The sequence below is a fragment of the Engystomops pustulosus genome, chromosome 7 (genome assembly GCF_040894005.1).
Source record: "Engystomops pustulosus chromosome 7, aEngPut4.maternal, whole genome shotgun sequence".
Classification (NCBI taxonomy): Eukaryota; Metazoa; Chordata; class Amphibia; order Anura; family Leptodactylidae; genus Engystomops; species Engystomops pustulosus.
The window spans coordinates 182,084,901-182,102,151 of NC_092417.1; the positions used below are offsets into that span (position 1 = coordinate 182,084,901).

General features: G+C 42.9%; 1 protein-coding gene across 1 annotated transcript in view; it reads left to right on the forward strand.

The window, feature by feature from the left end:
* Positions 1-1,451: 1,451 nt before the first annotated feature.
* Positions 1,452-17,251, forward strand: part of LOC140070305 (vomeronasal type-2 receptor 26-like) — a 34,046-nt gene continuing 18,246 nt past the window's right edge. Inside the window, exons 1-3 of the mRNA XM_072116657.1 lie at positions 1,452-1,585; positions 3,420-3,711; positions 6,650-7,477. Coding sequence (XP_071972758.1) covers positions 1,452-1,585; positions 3,420-3,711; positions 6,650-7,477 — 1,254 coding nt within the window. The remainder of the gene's footprint in view (positions 1,586-3,419; positions 3,712-6,649; positions 7,478-17,251) is intronic.

Here is a 17,251-nt window from a genome sequence, read left to right on the forward strand (position 1 = left end):
GATCCCAGGTATTAACTCTGCTGATGGCACTGGCAGAGACGCCAGTGTCATTTTAAAGACGACTGCGCATGGGCGTCATCATCATGGTTCTGATCACCGCTCCCAAGAAAGTCATCAGGGGCGGCGACTGGTTGCCATGACAGCCTCGGGTCTTTGTCAGACTGGAGTTCTGTCTGGTTTCTGCAGATGAAATGAATACTGTGTAGTGAGACATGAGCAAAAAAAGTAAGCACTGCAGAATTTGCTAGCAAGCTCCAGATTGCTCCAGCATTCACTAGGGAGAGGGCAAAAGAACTTCATATGTGATATCAGTCCTGCTTTAGATGTGATTGGGCCAGTTACCCCCGACATCTCACCCAAACAGAAAACCGACCAGCAGGGAAGGAATGTAAATAGAGAAAGCATTTGTCCATCACTACGAGCTGAACCATCTGCAGCCATGAAGAAAACCAGCAGGAGACAGACAGGTGCGGTGGAATTTAATTTAGACGTTCAGTGGTGAAAAAATAGGGCAGTGCTCAGACTTGTGCAAGACAGAATGCAAAATAAGTTTAAAATTGCAGTCAACATCCCATCCTCAGCCATTTTTGGAATGGTGTGGAAGACGGAACGGATTTATGGGGGTCCCAATTGTTAAACCCCCCCTCCCTGTTCTTATATTGGTATACTCCCTGTGTAAAGGTCAAAAAAATTAGATGCCTAGAATATATCTTTAAATGGGTTGTAAAACATCTTATACGTGACTTGGGGTGGGGGGGTTAAGGTAATAAAAATGAACATCTTTTACTCACCTCCTCCGGTGATCCCATTCACCTGTGGTGCCATCCTACACTGCCAGATCTACAGAGGCCGGGGGTACCCCCCAAACACTTCTGCTCTTGCCTTAAACTCATGCTGTAGCAGGTAAGGGGGTGTGATTGGGACGGCCCTGGCGTTAGGTGAATGGGAGCTCCATAGGAGGTGAGTAGAGGTGGTATAGTTTTTCTACTCCTCTCAGCCATATATGAATTTTTTTTTTAATTCTGGGCAACTCCTATAAGAAGGAGCAGTTAGAAATATGTTGTCTCTGCAAGAGTTAATGAAATCTTTCTTCCTCTTATCTATATTTTTATAATCTACTTTTAAATAAACAAAGAATAAATCTACTACCAGGAGACGTGAGACCTGAGTGTAAGTTTAGTGCACATTGTGTTACAGTATCAGCTCCGTCTATAAAATATGAGAGGATTTTCTCCGGCTTCAGTGTCACATGAGATGCTGCAGAAGTTGCTGCTCGTCTTTACATTACTGAATGCTGGGAGCTCGGGATTATCCCTCCTTATCACACGATGTATTACTTTGTTTCTTTCACCATTTCTTACGTTACTGTTTTCTTCTCTTGGTGTTTTTTCCTGTGTGTGACTCTGTGTATATGCTCACGTCACATTCCAGCTCCGGCCTGTAGGCTAAAGATGCAGCAAATACTCCAAGAGTATGAGTATGTACAGGACGGGGACATCATGATCGGAGGAGTCGTCAGTGTCAACCGCCAAATAAATGCAAAGTCTGTGGGTAGTAATGTCCTGGAAGCCATGTTGTGTTCCTAGTAAGTGCAAGGACTTACTGTATACAAGAAAATAATACAACATTCACGGGCCCAAGGTGTCAGGGGGGCCCGGCTGCCAAGACTGGTAGACATACATAGTACTAAAGGCAGTCCTGAGGTTACGTACAGGATAGATTCCTTGGGGTTGTACTTATGTTGGATTTGTAAGTCAGAACTGTAAATTTTTTAATTGTAGCTCCAGACATATTTTTGTCCCAGTGACAATTGGATTTTCTAAATATTTTGCTGTAATGGGAAGAAGTATTATCAATAAACCTCATTACAGACACCTTACAGCCAATCATTGCAGCCTGGTACTAATGTAAAGTATCCAGAGAGCTTCACTAAAAGTCACAGTGGGCAGAGGGGTCGTAACTATGGGTCTGTAGGTCAGGTGTCCATAAGTAGGGGATCGCCTGTAATTGGAATATATGCAGAATTTATTCCTCTTCTTCCAGCATAAATATCCATTAGGCACATGATGATACTTATACGTGATGTGTCCTTGTAGAGGTAATCACATGGGAATCCAAGACTACACTACACCTCTGACATTAGTGAGTCCGAAAATTGTTCTCGGAATAGTCAGTACATTGTGTATTTGAGGTTCTCCATATGTGAAGGAGGGGTGCACTGGCAGATGTGGTCACAGCCCGGAGCCATCGAGAAGCTCATTTGTATTTTTTTCTGAACTGACTTGTATTTTGTGAAGGCAAACAGGAAAGGTAAAGTAAAGGTTCATGTATAAAGTTTTGCTTGTGATTTAGTGGTCGTCAGATTCTCTCTAAGCTGCTCCAATATCGAAAGACAAATGAGATACAACAAAACAGTGAAATATATTTCCATCTGTCATAGTTAAACAATTTATTGCACTTGTAATATCTCATTTATTTTTCTTTGCTTCCTGTTTGTGAGATATTTTCTAATGCAATCCCAGCATGCTCTGGGACTGATAACCCTAAATGCAATGCAAAAATGTCATAAAATAATAAACATTCGGAGCGGAGCTCTACAATAACATGTTCCTGTCTCTTAACCCTTTGCCGTTTCAATTGCTGCTTTTCAATTTTTTCCTCCTCTCCTATCAAAAACACCTTGTTTATTTTTCAATGTACAGAGCAGTGCGAGGGCTTGTTTTTTGTGTGATAATTTGTAATTCCAACTGGCAGTATTTAATACCACAGGCCATATACGGGGAAACTGGAGGTAAATTCCAAATCATCATTGTACTGATTTATTGTGGGCGTTGTTTCGACATCTTTGACCATTGGTACAATTAATCAGATGCTAATTTTATAAAGGTTTAATTATGTTTTAATACATTTTTTAAAAATTCAATCTTCTGTAAAAAATAATTGGGCAGATTTACAGTTGCACTGCTTTCATGTGACAGAAATTGGGGGGCGGCCCGTCAGATGATCCAACGGATTCGGACTGAGCGCGGGAGTTAACATTCAAATTGTGTCGCAAGACAATGCACTTACACCAGGAAGAAGAAGGTGAACTCCGGGGACCTGAGTGGGGCACGATCTTAGTTACTCCACGCATAGCGCAATGTGTTGGAAAAAATGTTTTTTTTAAAAACCTGATAAAAAATTATTTATAAAGTGAGACATAAATATGACAAAATGTAATTTATGCTGAGTTTATGTTTACATTCTACCTGAAAAATTGAAAAAAAGGAAGGTTTAGTTTGTTTGGTATTTTCAGGTAGTAAAGCATAAATTATAAACAAAAATTAGAAAAAAAATGGAATGTATTTTTTAAGTAATAATAGTAATGTTGCATAATTTTATCATAAATACTATAATCACTCATTCTCCTTATTTTACAGTCCTGAGATTTATCAGTACAAGAATCTCATGTCTTTCTTTTACGCTGTTGATGAAATCAATAAAAATCCTTTAATCCTCCCAAACCTGACTCTGGGATATCACATCTATGACTCGTGTACAGACCCCAGGAAGGCGATAAGGAGCATCTTACTAATATTATCCGGACCCGGATACCTTGTTCCTAATTATTCCTGCACTCGGAAGAAGAAGGTTGTGGGTTTTATCGGAGATCATTTCTCATCCACCACTTTACCGATAGCTCAGCTCCTGGGGATATATCCGTACACACAGGTCAGTCACCCCAAAGCCACAAAAAGTCTACTGTATCAAGTCATTTGCATTGATTTTAGACCACAGTATATGGATGAATGTGGTGGATTTTACCTGCAGATTTTGCATGGTTTTTGCACAATGTATTTCTGACTTTCCACTTAAAACTCACAACTGTGTAATGAGGTGCTGAGTAGATATAAGTAGGTCTGAACTGCCAAATTTTGATCCGTACTGAATTTGGCAGATTTGGCACCCATGGAACCCTGACCCAAAAAGACACAGCTGTTCTTATTTGGGAAAAACACAGTAAATTGGTTTAATGACTGCTATGCAGCCAACCAACCATTTAGCAGCCCCATAGTAAGCACAGGCATGTCTTTTGTGGGCATGGCTGTGATTGCCCAGGCGGGTCATGTGACTTCAGTTTAAGAGTCACTTGTCCACTTCACACCAGAGATAGGGAGTGTTTGCTGCTGTTCTATAGTCAAATAGGGAGCAACTTTGCAAAGACCAATGACTGTCCTTTTCAGGGCACTTGCATAGGAGCAGGATGCTTCTGTGATTAGGGACAAGTGAAAGTCTGAATTAATTGCCCTTTTTGGACACTATAAGAACTGAAATGAGTTACTGATAATACCAAGTCCTGCACTATAGCAACATATCAGCATTTACAGCATCAGACCGTACAATAAAAATTACATTTATATATTAAAAATTTATAAAACTAAAAAAACTAATAAAAACACTATAATAATTTTATAAAAGTGTCATAAGTCCGGGGAGGAGGAGTAGTAGTTGGAGAATGATCTGTTTGTGTAGAAGAAGACCCGAAGGAGAAGGTAGCCATCAAGTGATGGCGTAGACGATTCCTGTAGGATCCATGTCTGAGTCTGATCCTCTTGTCAGTAATGAAATCACAATCTGATAGGACACTTGCAGCAGTGTAGGCCTCCACCTGGGTGATCTTGTAATCATTTTCTATCACAATACAGGCAGTCTCCGGGTTACATACAAAATAGGGTCTATAGGTTTGTTCTTAAGTTGAATTTGTATGTAAGTCAGAACTGTATATTTTATCATTGTAATCCCAGCCAGAACCTTTTTGGTCTCTGTGACAATTGGATTTTAAAAATGTTGGGTTGTCATAAGAACCAAGATTAACAATAAAGCTTCATTGCAGACGCCTGTGATAACTGTTATAGCTCTTTATTGTAGCCTAGGACTAAAGTACAATAAATTAGGGGTCGTATGTAAGTCGAGTGTTCTTAAGTAGGGGACCGCCTGTATATCTGAAAACTAGATCATTTTAAATTTTGACAATGGCAAATTTTTAGATTTTTTTTTTTTAATAAATAGACGCATAACTGATCAGCCAAAATGTACCACTAATGTGAAGTACAACATGTGACAAATAAAATCTCAAAACTCAAAAGTTATAACCATATAAAGCGACACATATCAGATTACATAGAATAGGGCTGAACCTTAAGCTAAAAACTGGCTGCATCCCAGATGGGTTAACAGAAAAATAATACAGTTATGCCTATGTAAAGATGGCGATACTAAAGCCATCAAATTTTTACTTTTGTTTTTTTTTGTTTTTTTTAAGTACAATTGGGCAAATATAAAAATTTCAACTATATAAATAAGGTATTGCCGGAATCATAGTTACCCAGAGAACAAAGATATATTAAAGATATATTATTTTCAAGATATGGTGAATAGACCCCACTGCCAAAAAATTCTAATAATTCAAAATAAGAATTCTGATTTCTTCCACCAAGAAAGAGTTAATAAAATATCATCAATAATTTGAAGAAGTCCCCAAAATTGCCAAAAAATTATTTTTTTATAGCCTTTACAAAGAGATGGTAACAATTTGCTCTGCAATGATGATGATTCCGCCACATTATGTTTCCATGCAGCTGTTCAAACCCCCCCCCCCCCCCCAAAATTTCTAAATTGCACCTCCAAGTTGAGAGGTTTATTTGCTATTATGGGGTTTTACTAGTATTTAGGCCTCTCAAGTTCAGCAGATCCCTTAAAAACATGAGTCTGATGATGTTCTCAAATAATTGAAAAATCACATCTAAAGTTCTAAGCTTCAGAACATCTTCAAAAAATGAAAGGATGCATAAAAACCAAGCCAACATAATAAATTCAGACATTTAGGAAATGTTATCCATCAAGTTATTTGGCGGTATGACCATCTCCCTGAAAACAGAACATTTTAATTTTAGAAAAAAGCGATTTTTTTCAGATTTATCAATTAATTTAAAGAACATGAAGTGTAATGTGTCATGAGTTTACAAACTCAAATTCACTTGGATATGTTAAAACGTTACATAGTTGTAACCAATTCTAGTGACACATTTTCAATTAGAAGAAAAGGGCCATGTCAGGAAAGTGCAAAATGGCCAAGTCATTAAGGGGTTAAATAACTTCATTTATGAACAGTTGGAAATTCCTTTTGGACCACAGTATTAGAGGGGATAGTTTTTCTCCCACTAAATCAAAGTCTCAGGATAATACAGTAGGTGGAAGTGAATAGTTTAATTGTGCCCTTTATAGTTACATTTCTATGGGGCTCTTTTGAGTGGTGTCTCAATTAAAAAACTGATTCATTCTTATTGACCTTCAAAATATAAGTTAAGAGGGGGTCATTAACAAGTAAGTAGATGCATTCAGAGAACACAGGATGAGCGGGTCCGATGATGACCAGGAGAAATGGCAATCAATCTATTTGGTCACCTGAATAAAGCTGTGACTCGAACTTTTTTTTTTAAATCATTTCAGTAAATGATTTAAAGTTTTCTTTTCTTGGTTAATATAAAAACCTCCACCTTTCTGCTAACAAATTCATCTAAAACCATGGAAAAAAATTTTATCCACTTTTACCATATATTTTATAGTATTTGGAGGCTTCTGACTAATTCTCTCATTATTTATCACACAGATCAGTTACGGAGCTACAGACACATTGCTGAGTGACAGGAAGCTGTTCCCATCTTTCTTCCGGACCGTCCCCAATGACTTCACAACTTATTCCATTATATCGCACTTTGTGAGTTCCTTTGGATGGACCTGGGTTGGAATTATATCCTCTGATGATGACGCTGGGGATAGAGAGACAAAATTACTGATGGATCTTCTCGGCAGTCGTGGCATCTGTGTGGCCTTTGTCCTAAGATGTGAAAGAAAGTTTCTCCAGAGAGAAGATGAGGCAGTTTTGGATAATTATTTGAATAGAATCCGTGAGGAGATAAAGGAATCATCTGCCCAAATAATTATAATATGCGGAACTTTTCATTACTTCATGAATGCTATTTTTAATGAAATAGTAAGCGCCCTCCATGACAGGACCTTTATCATCAATCCCACCTTCACCTCTCAGATTGTGACAATATATAATTACCAGCAGATATTCAATCTGAGTTTTCTTTTTGGTCAGTACCTAGAAGAAAGGACAGAAATGAATCTTTACATGAGAAGTTTTCATCCCTTGACTAAACCAAATGACCAAATCCTTGAAGACCTCTGGATTACGTTGCTTCACTGCGCATCAGGAAAAGGAGGAAAGGACGGATGGTTCTCTGCATTTTATGGAATAAACCTTCATAAATGTAATGGATCGGAAAAATTGGACATCTTATTATTTTTGTCTAATGGAAACACTTACCAAATGCATCTCGCTGTCCATTCCCTGGCTACTGCCCTACATAACACTTATATTTATTATGACCAAAAATGTACAGAACATCAGATGTATCAACGTACACATAAGGTACATGTAAGGAAGCAAAAGGGGATGGTTGAGTTATTTTTTGAGTTAATCTATTGTGGGAGATTTGGCCCAGTAGAGACCGTGGTAGCGGGGTGCTGTGATGCAGTTCACGACAGTGACACCAAAGTACAGTCCAAAACAGGTCTAGCCTGTGTTTATTTCAGCAGGAACAAAATAATACAGCCTTCACATTCAGGCATCAAAAACAAAATAATATCCTACCCGTCAGGGTGCTAACTAAACAATGGTTCTCTGACTCACCACTAACAAAAACTCTTTTGCTGCTCCAGGCAGAGAGGTCAAGGCTGCGTGCTCTCCAGCCTCCTTCCAGAGAGACAACACTCTCAGCTCTGCTGAGCGGCTTTATTAGGCTGATTGGGGCTGTTCCCACCACCTGTGTCCAAGGTGCTGGACAACACAACCTCAGCACTAAGGCCTTGCAAAATAGCAAAACCTAGGGGAAACATACCGCCCATCCACAGTTAACCCCTTCAGTGTCTCACATACCCTCCCCCTCTGTTTGACCCTGTGGGGGCGAACACTTTTGGCCATCAGACAGTGGGTATGAGACAGGGCATCAGCATTCCCATGCAGCTTTCCTGCTCGATGTTCCACCGTGAATTTGAAATTCTGCAACATTAGGAACCACCTTGTGACCCTGGCGTTCCTCTCTTTGGCCTGACTCATCCAGGTGAGGGGAGAGTGATCGGTCACCAGTGTAAACTGTCGCCCTACCAAGTAATACCTCAGGGATTCCAGAGCCCATTTTATCGCCAAGCACTCCCTCTCAACTATGCTATAGTTCTTTTCAGGAGGTGTGAGCTTGCGGCTCAGGAATGTCACGGGATGTTCCTCACCCTCCACTACTTGGGACAGGACAGCCCCTAAGCCCACGTCAGAAGCGTCAGTCTGCACAATAAAGGTCTTGGTGAAGTTAGGGGTGATCAGTACCGGTCCCTCACACAAAACCGTCTTAAGTCGCTGAAACGCCCCCTCAGCCTCTTCACTCCACTTTACCATCACCGCCCTGCTACCCTTGGTCAGGTCAGTCAGGGGTGCCGCTATGGTAGCAAAATCGGGGATAAATCGGCGATAATAGCCCAATATGCCTAGGAAAGCCCTCACTTGCTTCTTGCTCATAGGTCGTGGCCACTGCTGGATCGCCTCCACTTTATTTACTTGGGGTTTGATGACACCTCGCCCAATACGGTACCTCAGGTAACGGGCCTCTTCCAGACCCAGTGCACATTTTTGGGGTTTCGCTGTCAACCCTGCTGCCCTCAGGGAGTCTACCACTGCTTGAACCTTGGCCAGGTGACTCTCCCAATCGTTACTATAAACTATGATGTCATCCAGGTAGGCCGAGGCATATCTCCGGTGAGGTTTTAGTACGAGATCCATTAACCTCTGGAATGTGGCGGGAGCCCCATGTAGCCCAAAGGGGAGTACCACGTACTGAAATAGCCCATCAGGAGTAACAAAAGCGGTCTTCTCTTTGGCCCTGTCAGTAAGGGGTACCTGCCAATACCCTTTCGTCAGGTCAAGGGTGGAGAAGAACCTAGCCTGTCCAAGTCGTTCTATCAACTCGTCAACCCTGGGCATGGGATAAGAATCAAATTTGGACACCTCGTTCAACTTCCTAAAGTCATTGCAGAACCGTAGGGAACCATCAGGTTTGGGAACCAACACAATAGGACTCGACCAGTCACTTTTAGACTCCTCGATAACTCCCAGGTCTAACATCTGCCTGACTTCTTCGGATATGGCAAGCCGGCGCGCTTCAGGGACCCGGTAGGGTTTTTGGTGTACCCGGATGTGGGGTTCGGTTATCATGTCATGCTTGATGACTGAAGTACGTCCCGGTAACTTAGAGAACACATCCACGTTTCGGAGCACAAACTCCTTCGCTTCCTGAATCTGGGCCCATCGGGTACACCTACCTCGGGTGTCACCTTCTTGGGGACAGACGCTTTTTCTACTCCCACGGCCATCAGGGACTCTCTTTCCCTCCATGGCTTTAGGAGGTTCACGTGGTATAGCTGTTCGGGTTTCCTCCTCCCCGGCTGAGATACCTTGTAGTTTACCTCCCCCACTTTCTCCATGACCTCATATGGTCCTTGCCATTTTGCCAAGAACTTGCTCTCAACGGTGGGCACCAGAACTAGCACTCTGTCGCCTGGGTTAAAGGTCCTGAGTCTGGCTGACCTATTGTAGACCCTAGACTGAGCCTCTTGTGCCCTTGTCATGTGCTCCTTTACAAGGGGCATTACCGCCGCTATGCGGTCCTGCATAAGGGAGACGTGTTCTATCACACTACGGTGGGGGGTCCTCTCCTGTTCCCAGGTCTCCTTGGCTACATCCAAAAGCCCACGTGGGGAACGTCCATATAACAGCTCAAAGGGTGAGAAACCCGTGGAGGACTGGGGAACTTCACGTATGGCAAACATCAAATAGGGCAACAAACAATCCCAGTCCTTCCCATCTTTGCTGACCACCCTCTTTAGCATCCCCTTCAAGGTCTTGTTAAACCTCTCGACCAGGCCATCTGTCTGAGGATGATACACAGAGGTGCGGAGCTGTTTAACCTGGAGTAATTTACACGTCTCCTTCATTACTCTAGACATGAATGGGGTTCCCTGGTCAGTCAAGATTTCCTTGGGGAGGCCTGTACAGGAGAATACCTGGAACAGCTCCCTAGCAATGTTTTTGGAGGAGGTATTCCTTAACGGGATTGCCTCCGGGATAACGAGGATGTACTGGTGCCCCCTTGTGGACTTGACTATGGGGCCAACCAAATCCATTGCAACCCGTTCAAACGGTACCTCTATGATTGGTAACGGTACCAGAGGACTCCTAAAGTGGGACACCGGGGCAGTAAGTTGGCACTCAGGGCAGGAGCTACAATACCGGCTTACCTCCTCCCACACCCCGGGCCAGAAAAATCTCTGCAGGATCCTCTCTCGGGTCTTCTCAGCACCTAAGTGCCCTCCCAGCACATGTTTATGTGCCAAATCTAGCACCAGCCTACGGTGAGATTGGGGTACTACAAGTTGCTCAAGCTCCTCACCCTGTACCTGGTCAACCCTGTACAACAGTTCCCCAACAATCACCATTCGGGGGTATATTTTGTCAGCCCCTGGTATTTGGAGTACCCCATTTATCACCTTAACATTCTCCCGTGCTTTAAATAAGGTAGGGTCCTGTAGCTGTGCAGCCTCAAAATTTTCACGGGAAACCTCAAGGTCCGGCATGTCGGCCACCTCCTTGTGGCCCTCGACCTCACCAACTAGGACCTCTAGGGGAGAGAATTCATCACATGGGGTCACCCTTACTGCTGGTGTGGGTACATCGGCCTCAAAGGGTTCAGGGACCAGGGCCGGACATACCTGATGTCCATTATCTTCAACAGCACCTGAGGTGGGTCTTCGTCTCCAGAGGTCCCAAAACTCCGGTAAGTCTCTGCCGATAATAGCCTCATGAAACAGGGTCCCCACCACCCCCACTTTATGGGCAATAGTACCACAAGGGGTATGTAGGTTGATGACAGCAGTGGGATATTCGCGAGTGTCCCCATGTATACACAACACTCCCACTCTCCGCCCACTGTATAGTCCAGGATTAACCAAAGTTCCCCGCACCAGGGTGACCAGACTCCCTGAGTCTAGCAAGGCTTCCACTGTGTGACCACCGATTGTGACCGTTCACACTTGGGGTTCTGCATCCGTGACTGACTCGGCCGACAGAACCGGCCGGGCAAACAGTGACACTCGCCGGGTCTGGTTGCAGTCCATTGGCTCCACTGACAGTGGACAGTTGGCAGCAATATGGCCCATTTCATGGCACCGCCAGCACTGGATACGGCCATGACCTCTGTTACGAGCCTCAATAGGTTTCTGGGTATCCATTCCACCCCAATGAACCCCCTCCCAGCCTGACATGTCTCCCCTTTTCCGCAGTAGCAGTCTTACCAGATGGTTTGGTGACCCTGTCACTGGCACTGCTTCGTGTGGGAGAGGTAAGTAGAAGGTCCTCTGTAGCCCGATACCTCTCTACTAGGGACACGAGTTCCTCAGCTTTTGTGAGACCGGCCTGTCCAACCCACCGCTGGAGCCGAGAGGGCAGAGAACGGGTGAACTTGTCGAGAACCACTCTCTCTACCATCTGTGCTGGGGTGCAGTCCTCTGGTTGTAGCCACTTCCGGACAAGATGGATCAGGTCATGCATTTGGGAGCGTGGGGGTAGTTTTTCTGAGTAAGCCCACTGGTGGACCCGGCTGGAGCGAACTTGAACGGTGACCCCAAGACGAGCCAGAATCTCTGCCTTTAGCTGGGGGTACACACGGGCCTCCGTTTTACTCAGGTCGTAGTAAGCCTTCTGCGGCTCGCCGGTCAGGAACGGTGCCAGGACATCTGCCCACTGCTCAGCCGGTAACTCCTCTTGCTCAGCTACTCGCTCGAACACAGTGAGATACGCCTCCACGTCGTCGGTCGTCGTCATTTTTTGTAAAGCCTTTTGTACTGCAGCCCGTGCGGAACGCTGGACAACCGTGTACCCTTGCAGACCAGTATGGGACCCCTCAGTAGTCGTCGCTTGCGGTGCTGCCATAATGCCGGAAAACTTTTCCATCATCAGCTGGAACATGGCTCGGGACTCTTCCTGCTGCTGGCGGGACCTCTCCTCCTGCTGCTGGAGCATGGCTTGCTGCAGCTGTCGATTAGCTCGGGACTCTTCCTGTTGTTGCTGGAGCATGGCTTGCTGCTGGCGGGATCTCTCCTCCTGTTGCTGGAGCATGGCTTGCTGCTGGCGGGATCTCTCCTCCTGCTGCTGGAGCATGGCTTTAATAAAGTCCTCCATCTTGGCTTTATCCTGCAATTCGCCTGCTGCTTTCACCCAGGCCATGCAATGTTGCAGGATGTAGCAAGCCTTTCAGGTGTGTGTCTTTTGAACTGCCCGCAATCCGAAGCACCATATGTGGGAGATTTGGCCCAGTAGAGACCGTGGTAGCGGGGTGCTGTGATGCAGTTCACGACAGTGACACCAAAGTACAGTCCAAAACAGGTCTAGCCTGTGTTTATTTCAGCAGGAACAAAATAATACAGCCTTCACATTCAGGCATCAAAAACAAAATAATATCCTACCCGTCAGGGTGCTAACTAAACAATGGTTCTCTGACTCACCACTAACAAAAACTCTTTTGCTGCTCCAGGCAGAGAGGTCAAGGCTGCGTGCTCTCCAGCCTCCTTCCAGAGAGACAACACTCTCAGCTCTGCTGAGCGGCTTTATTAGGCTGATTGGGGCTGTTCCCACCACCTGTGTCCAAGGTGCTGGACAACACAACCTCAGCACTAAGGCCTTGCATAATAGCAAAACCTAGGGGAAACATACCGCCCATCCACAGTTAACCCCTTCAGTGTCTCACACTATACTTTCTGCCCATATGATGTTCGAAATCTCTGCTTTAGTAATGTCTTGTATATCATCATAGTTTCATAGTTGGTAAGGGTGAAAAAAGACAAAGGTCAATGAAGAATAACCTATAAATCGTATATTGTAGATGTTATTGATGAAGGCAAATAAAGGCTAAATGGAGAAAGTAGAAGTCTAGGTGTACAGGACAGCCCTTGTTTATGATGATAGTAGAGCCATCTCTACTTGAGGTGTAGAGAATGTACCCTGTCTATGGTTATGGTAGAGCTGCCTCTCCTCTAAGCAAGCAAGTCGATAAGTAACAAAATTAAAACAAGTAAAGAATGATACTCAACCAGCTAGTTTCTTAGCGCTTTCCAAGTACAATAGATGTTCAGTAATCGCTGTGACTCTGCGTTTGGCCACCTCAAGGAAGTGTCTCCATCTCTCAAACATCCTTTTAATGTCTAAGAGTTTACGGTTTCCCACATTGTAGTTGCTTTCTTAGGGGTGAACTACTTTGAAAAGAAGGCCACAAGCTTCAGATTAGTAAATTAGTCTAAACCATGAGACAAGATGGCCCCAACCCTACCTCAGAGGCATGAACCTCCAGAATAAATGGACAATTCAAATAATAATAGTAATCTTTATTTATATAGCGCGATCAAATTCCGCAGTGCTTTACAGATTAAAAGGGACATGTACATATAAAATACTACATTATAAAGTACAAATAGTCATATGCAAAAGTACAAATGAGTGCCCTGCGCACTAGAGCTTACAATCTATAAGGGTCAAGGGAGGACACAAGAGTTTACAGTCTATGAGGATGAGGCGGTGACACAAGAGCAATAAGAGCTTGTACAATGGTCCAGCCATTCTTTATATGGTAACAGAATAACATAATTTAAAAAATAAAGATGCTGCTGCTTGAGCCAGCCTTCAGCCTCCATCTCATGTACAAAGTCCAAGGTCAATGGGACTTCAGAGAAGCCTGGAGCTTGGTATATGGGTCTGCCGGATAACAGATGGGAGGAGGACACAGGGTGGTTAGTAAAGAGAGAATCAAAATTTCATGCATTAGTGACAGTGATAGGCTTTCTTATAGAAATGAGTTTTAAGTGCACCTTTGATACTTTGGAGGTTGGGTATTAGTTTGATAGTCCAGGGAAGGGCATTCCTGATAAATGGTGCAGCTCAGGAGAACTCCTAAAGACATGCATGAGAAGTTCAAATTAAAGTAGAGGTTAATCTAAGATCCTTGGCAATCGTTGGGCAATAAAGATGAAAGATGAGAGTGGTTAGGAAGGGAGGTGCAGCATTATGCAGAGCTTTGTGGATGAGGGTTATTATTTTAAACTGTAGTCAAAAGGGGACAGGTAACCAATGCAGTAACTGGCACAGACTGGAGGCATCCATGTAGCGTTTGGTCTTAAAGACTAGACTGGCTGCTGAATTAAAAATAGATTTGAGAGGAGACAGTTAAGTGAGTAGAAGACCAATTAGTATGGAGTTACAGTAGTTTAGTCAGGAGTGGATTAGAGCAACAATTAGCATTTTAGAAGTTTCAAATCTGAGAAATGGACAGATTCTAAAGATGTTACTGAGATGCAAGCGGCAAGAGCAAGCAATAGATTGAATATACAGTGCAAAGCACATCTCCACGACAGCAGGCCTGCTGCCTCGTGGTTATGATGACATCACAGACTGAGATGGAGAGGTCGGGGTTGGGTTGGATAATAGATGGTGAAAGGACATGAAGTTCAGTCTTAGAAAGATTAAGTTTGAAGAAGAGAGAGGACAAGATGTGAGAGACAGCAGAGTGACAATCTCTGGTGTTCTGAAGTATGGCAGGGGTGATGTTTTGTGCAGAAGTTTATAGATGTGTATCATCAGCATAGACATGATACTGGAAATCAAATCTGCTAAAGGTTTGTCCAATGGGGGCAGTATAAAGGGAAAAGGACCTAGAACTGAGCACTGAGGAACCCCAGAACCCCAGAGAGATATAGAAAAGTAGACACTGAAAGTACAATAGAGTCCAGTGTCCTACAGGCCAATTTACTGAAGCCTCCTGAGGAGGAGCTGGTGGACCACAGTATCAAATGCTGCTGAGAGATCCAGAAGAATGAGGAGAGAATAGTCACCTCAGGATTTAGGAGTGAGGAGATCATTGGTCATTGGAGACTTTAAAAAAGAATGGTTACAGTCAAATGCATAGCATGAGAAGCAGATTGTAAGTGGTGAAGAAGGGAGTCGGCAGAGAGATAACAGGTAAGTGGAGAATAGACCAGGCATTCCAAGAGTTTTGAGATGTAATGAGATAATAAACTGGTCTGTAGTTACCAGCATTGGATGGGTCCAGGGAAGGTTACTTTAGTAACGGGGTAGTATCTGCAGGCTTGGAAGAAGAGGGAACAACACCAGAAGTAAGAGAAAGATGAACATTTCAGTGAGGTGAGAAGTGACCACTGTGGAGAGGGACTGTACGAGGTGTGAAGGGATGGGGTCACTGATACAAGTAATGAGTCGATCAGAGGAATGGAGCCTGGACACTTCCTCTTCTGGGACTGGCTCAAAGGAAGAGAGTGAACAGGGAAGGGAATTAATGGAGTTAGTGGATTTAAAACTTTATTTTGGATCCAGTGATTTTTATTTTTAAAGTAGGTGGCCAGATCTTCAGTCCCAAGACATGTGACAGATGTCTGCATCTTCTGTGTGCACTGTTGTGTGCAGAGTATTGAAGAGGCTTTTGGGATTCCTAGAGAGAAAGGATAATCTTGTTAAGTCATAACTGTTACATTTCTAGAGCTTATTTTATGTATAAACATGAGTTTAGCTTTTGGAATCCAATTGGTTATATCGGCACCTTTCCTAGTAGATGACTTGGCTAAAACAGAAATATTAAATTTATGTCAGTAGCGTAAGAAGCCCAAAAAACATTGACAGGCTTTAAGACTGGTTCCCAGATCTCAATAGTCATGACATGGAGCTGATCCATAAAAAGAGATTCAGTGATGATGTAACCCAGGGAGGAGATTTTTTGGACTCCATGAAGGTGGGTGATGGGTGTGGTGCTAATTAATGCTAATAGCAAGCAAGGCTACACCCGTGTTCACACTGGCAGTGTTCAAGAAAGACACATATTTATGTGTACAGTTTAGTGATAGCAGTGCGATATATTTATATATGTTATATATAGGGGAGAGTTATATGATTGAGATACCTTCATGGCTAATCTATCAAAAGTCTAGCTGCATTAAAACACAGCCAATTACAGAACACCCCTACTGTTAGGCCTAGAAACCCCAAGTTTGGTATGGGGTGTTGGGTAGCGAGGTACCCTGATGATTGGAAGAAATGGCACAGTTGTGACTTCTTCCAATCAAAGGTTATGGGGTTTTAATACAACCCCACATATTAATGTGTACAGTATATAATGACTACAGGGATATATTTATGTTTACAGTATAGTGACTGTAGAGATATATTAATGTGCACAGTATAGTGACTGTAGGGATATATTAATGTGCACAGTATAGTGACTGCAGGGATATAGTTATGTATACAGTATAGTGAATGCAGGGATATATTTTTGTGTACAGTATAGTGGCTGCAGGGATATATTTATATGTATAGTATATAGTGACTGTAGGGATATTTTTATGTGTACAGTACAGTGACTGCAGGGATATATTTATGTGTACAGTATAGTGACTGCAAAGATATAATTGTGTGTATAGTATATAGTGAATTCAGGGTTATATTTCTGTGTACGGTATAGTGACTGCAGGGATATATTTATGTGTACAGTATAGTGACTGCAGGGATATATTTATGTGTACAGTATAGTTACTGCAAAGATATATTTATGTGTATAGTATATAGTGACTGTAGGGATATAGTTATGTGTACAGTATATAGTCAATGCAGGGATATATTTATGTGTACAGTATAGTGACTGCAGGGATATATTTATGTATACAGTATATAGTGACTGTAGGAATATAGTTATGTGTACAGTATATAGTGAATGCAGGGATATATTTATGTGTACAGTATAGTGACTGCAGGGACATTTTTATGTATACAGTATAAAGTGACTGTAGGAATATAGTTATGTGTACAGTATAGTTACTGCAGGGATATATTTATGTGTACAGTATAGTGACTGCAGGATATATTTATGTATACCGTATAAAGTGACTGTAGGAATATAGCTATGTGTACAGTATAGTTACTGCAGGGATATATTTATGTGTACAGTATATAGTGACTGTAGGAATATAGTTATGTGTACGGTATATAGTGACTGTAGGAATATAGTTATGTGTGCAGTATAGTGACTGCAGGATATATTTATGTATA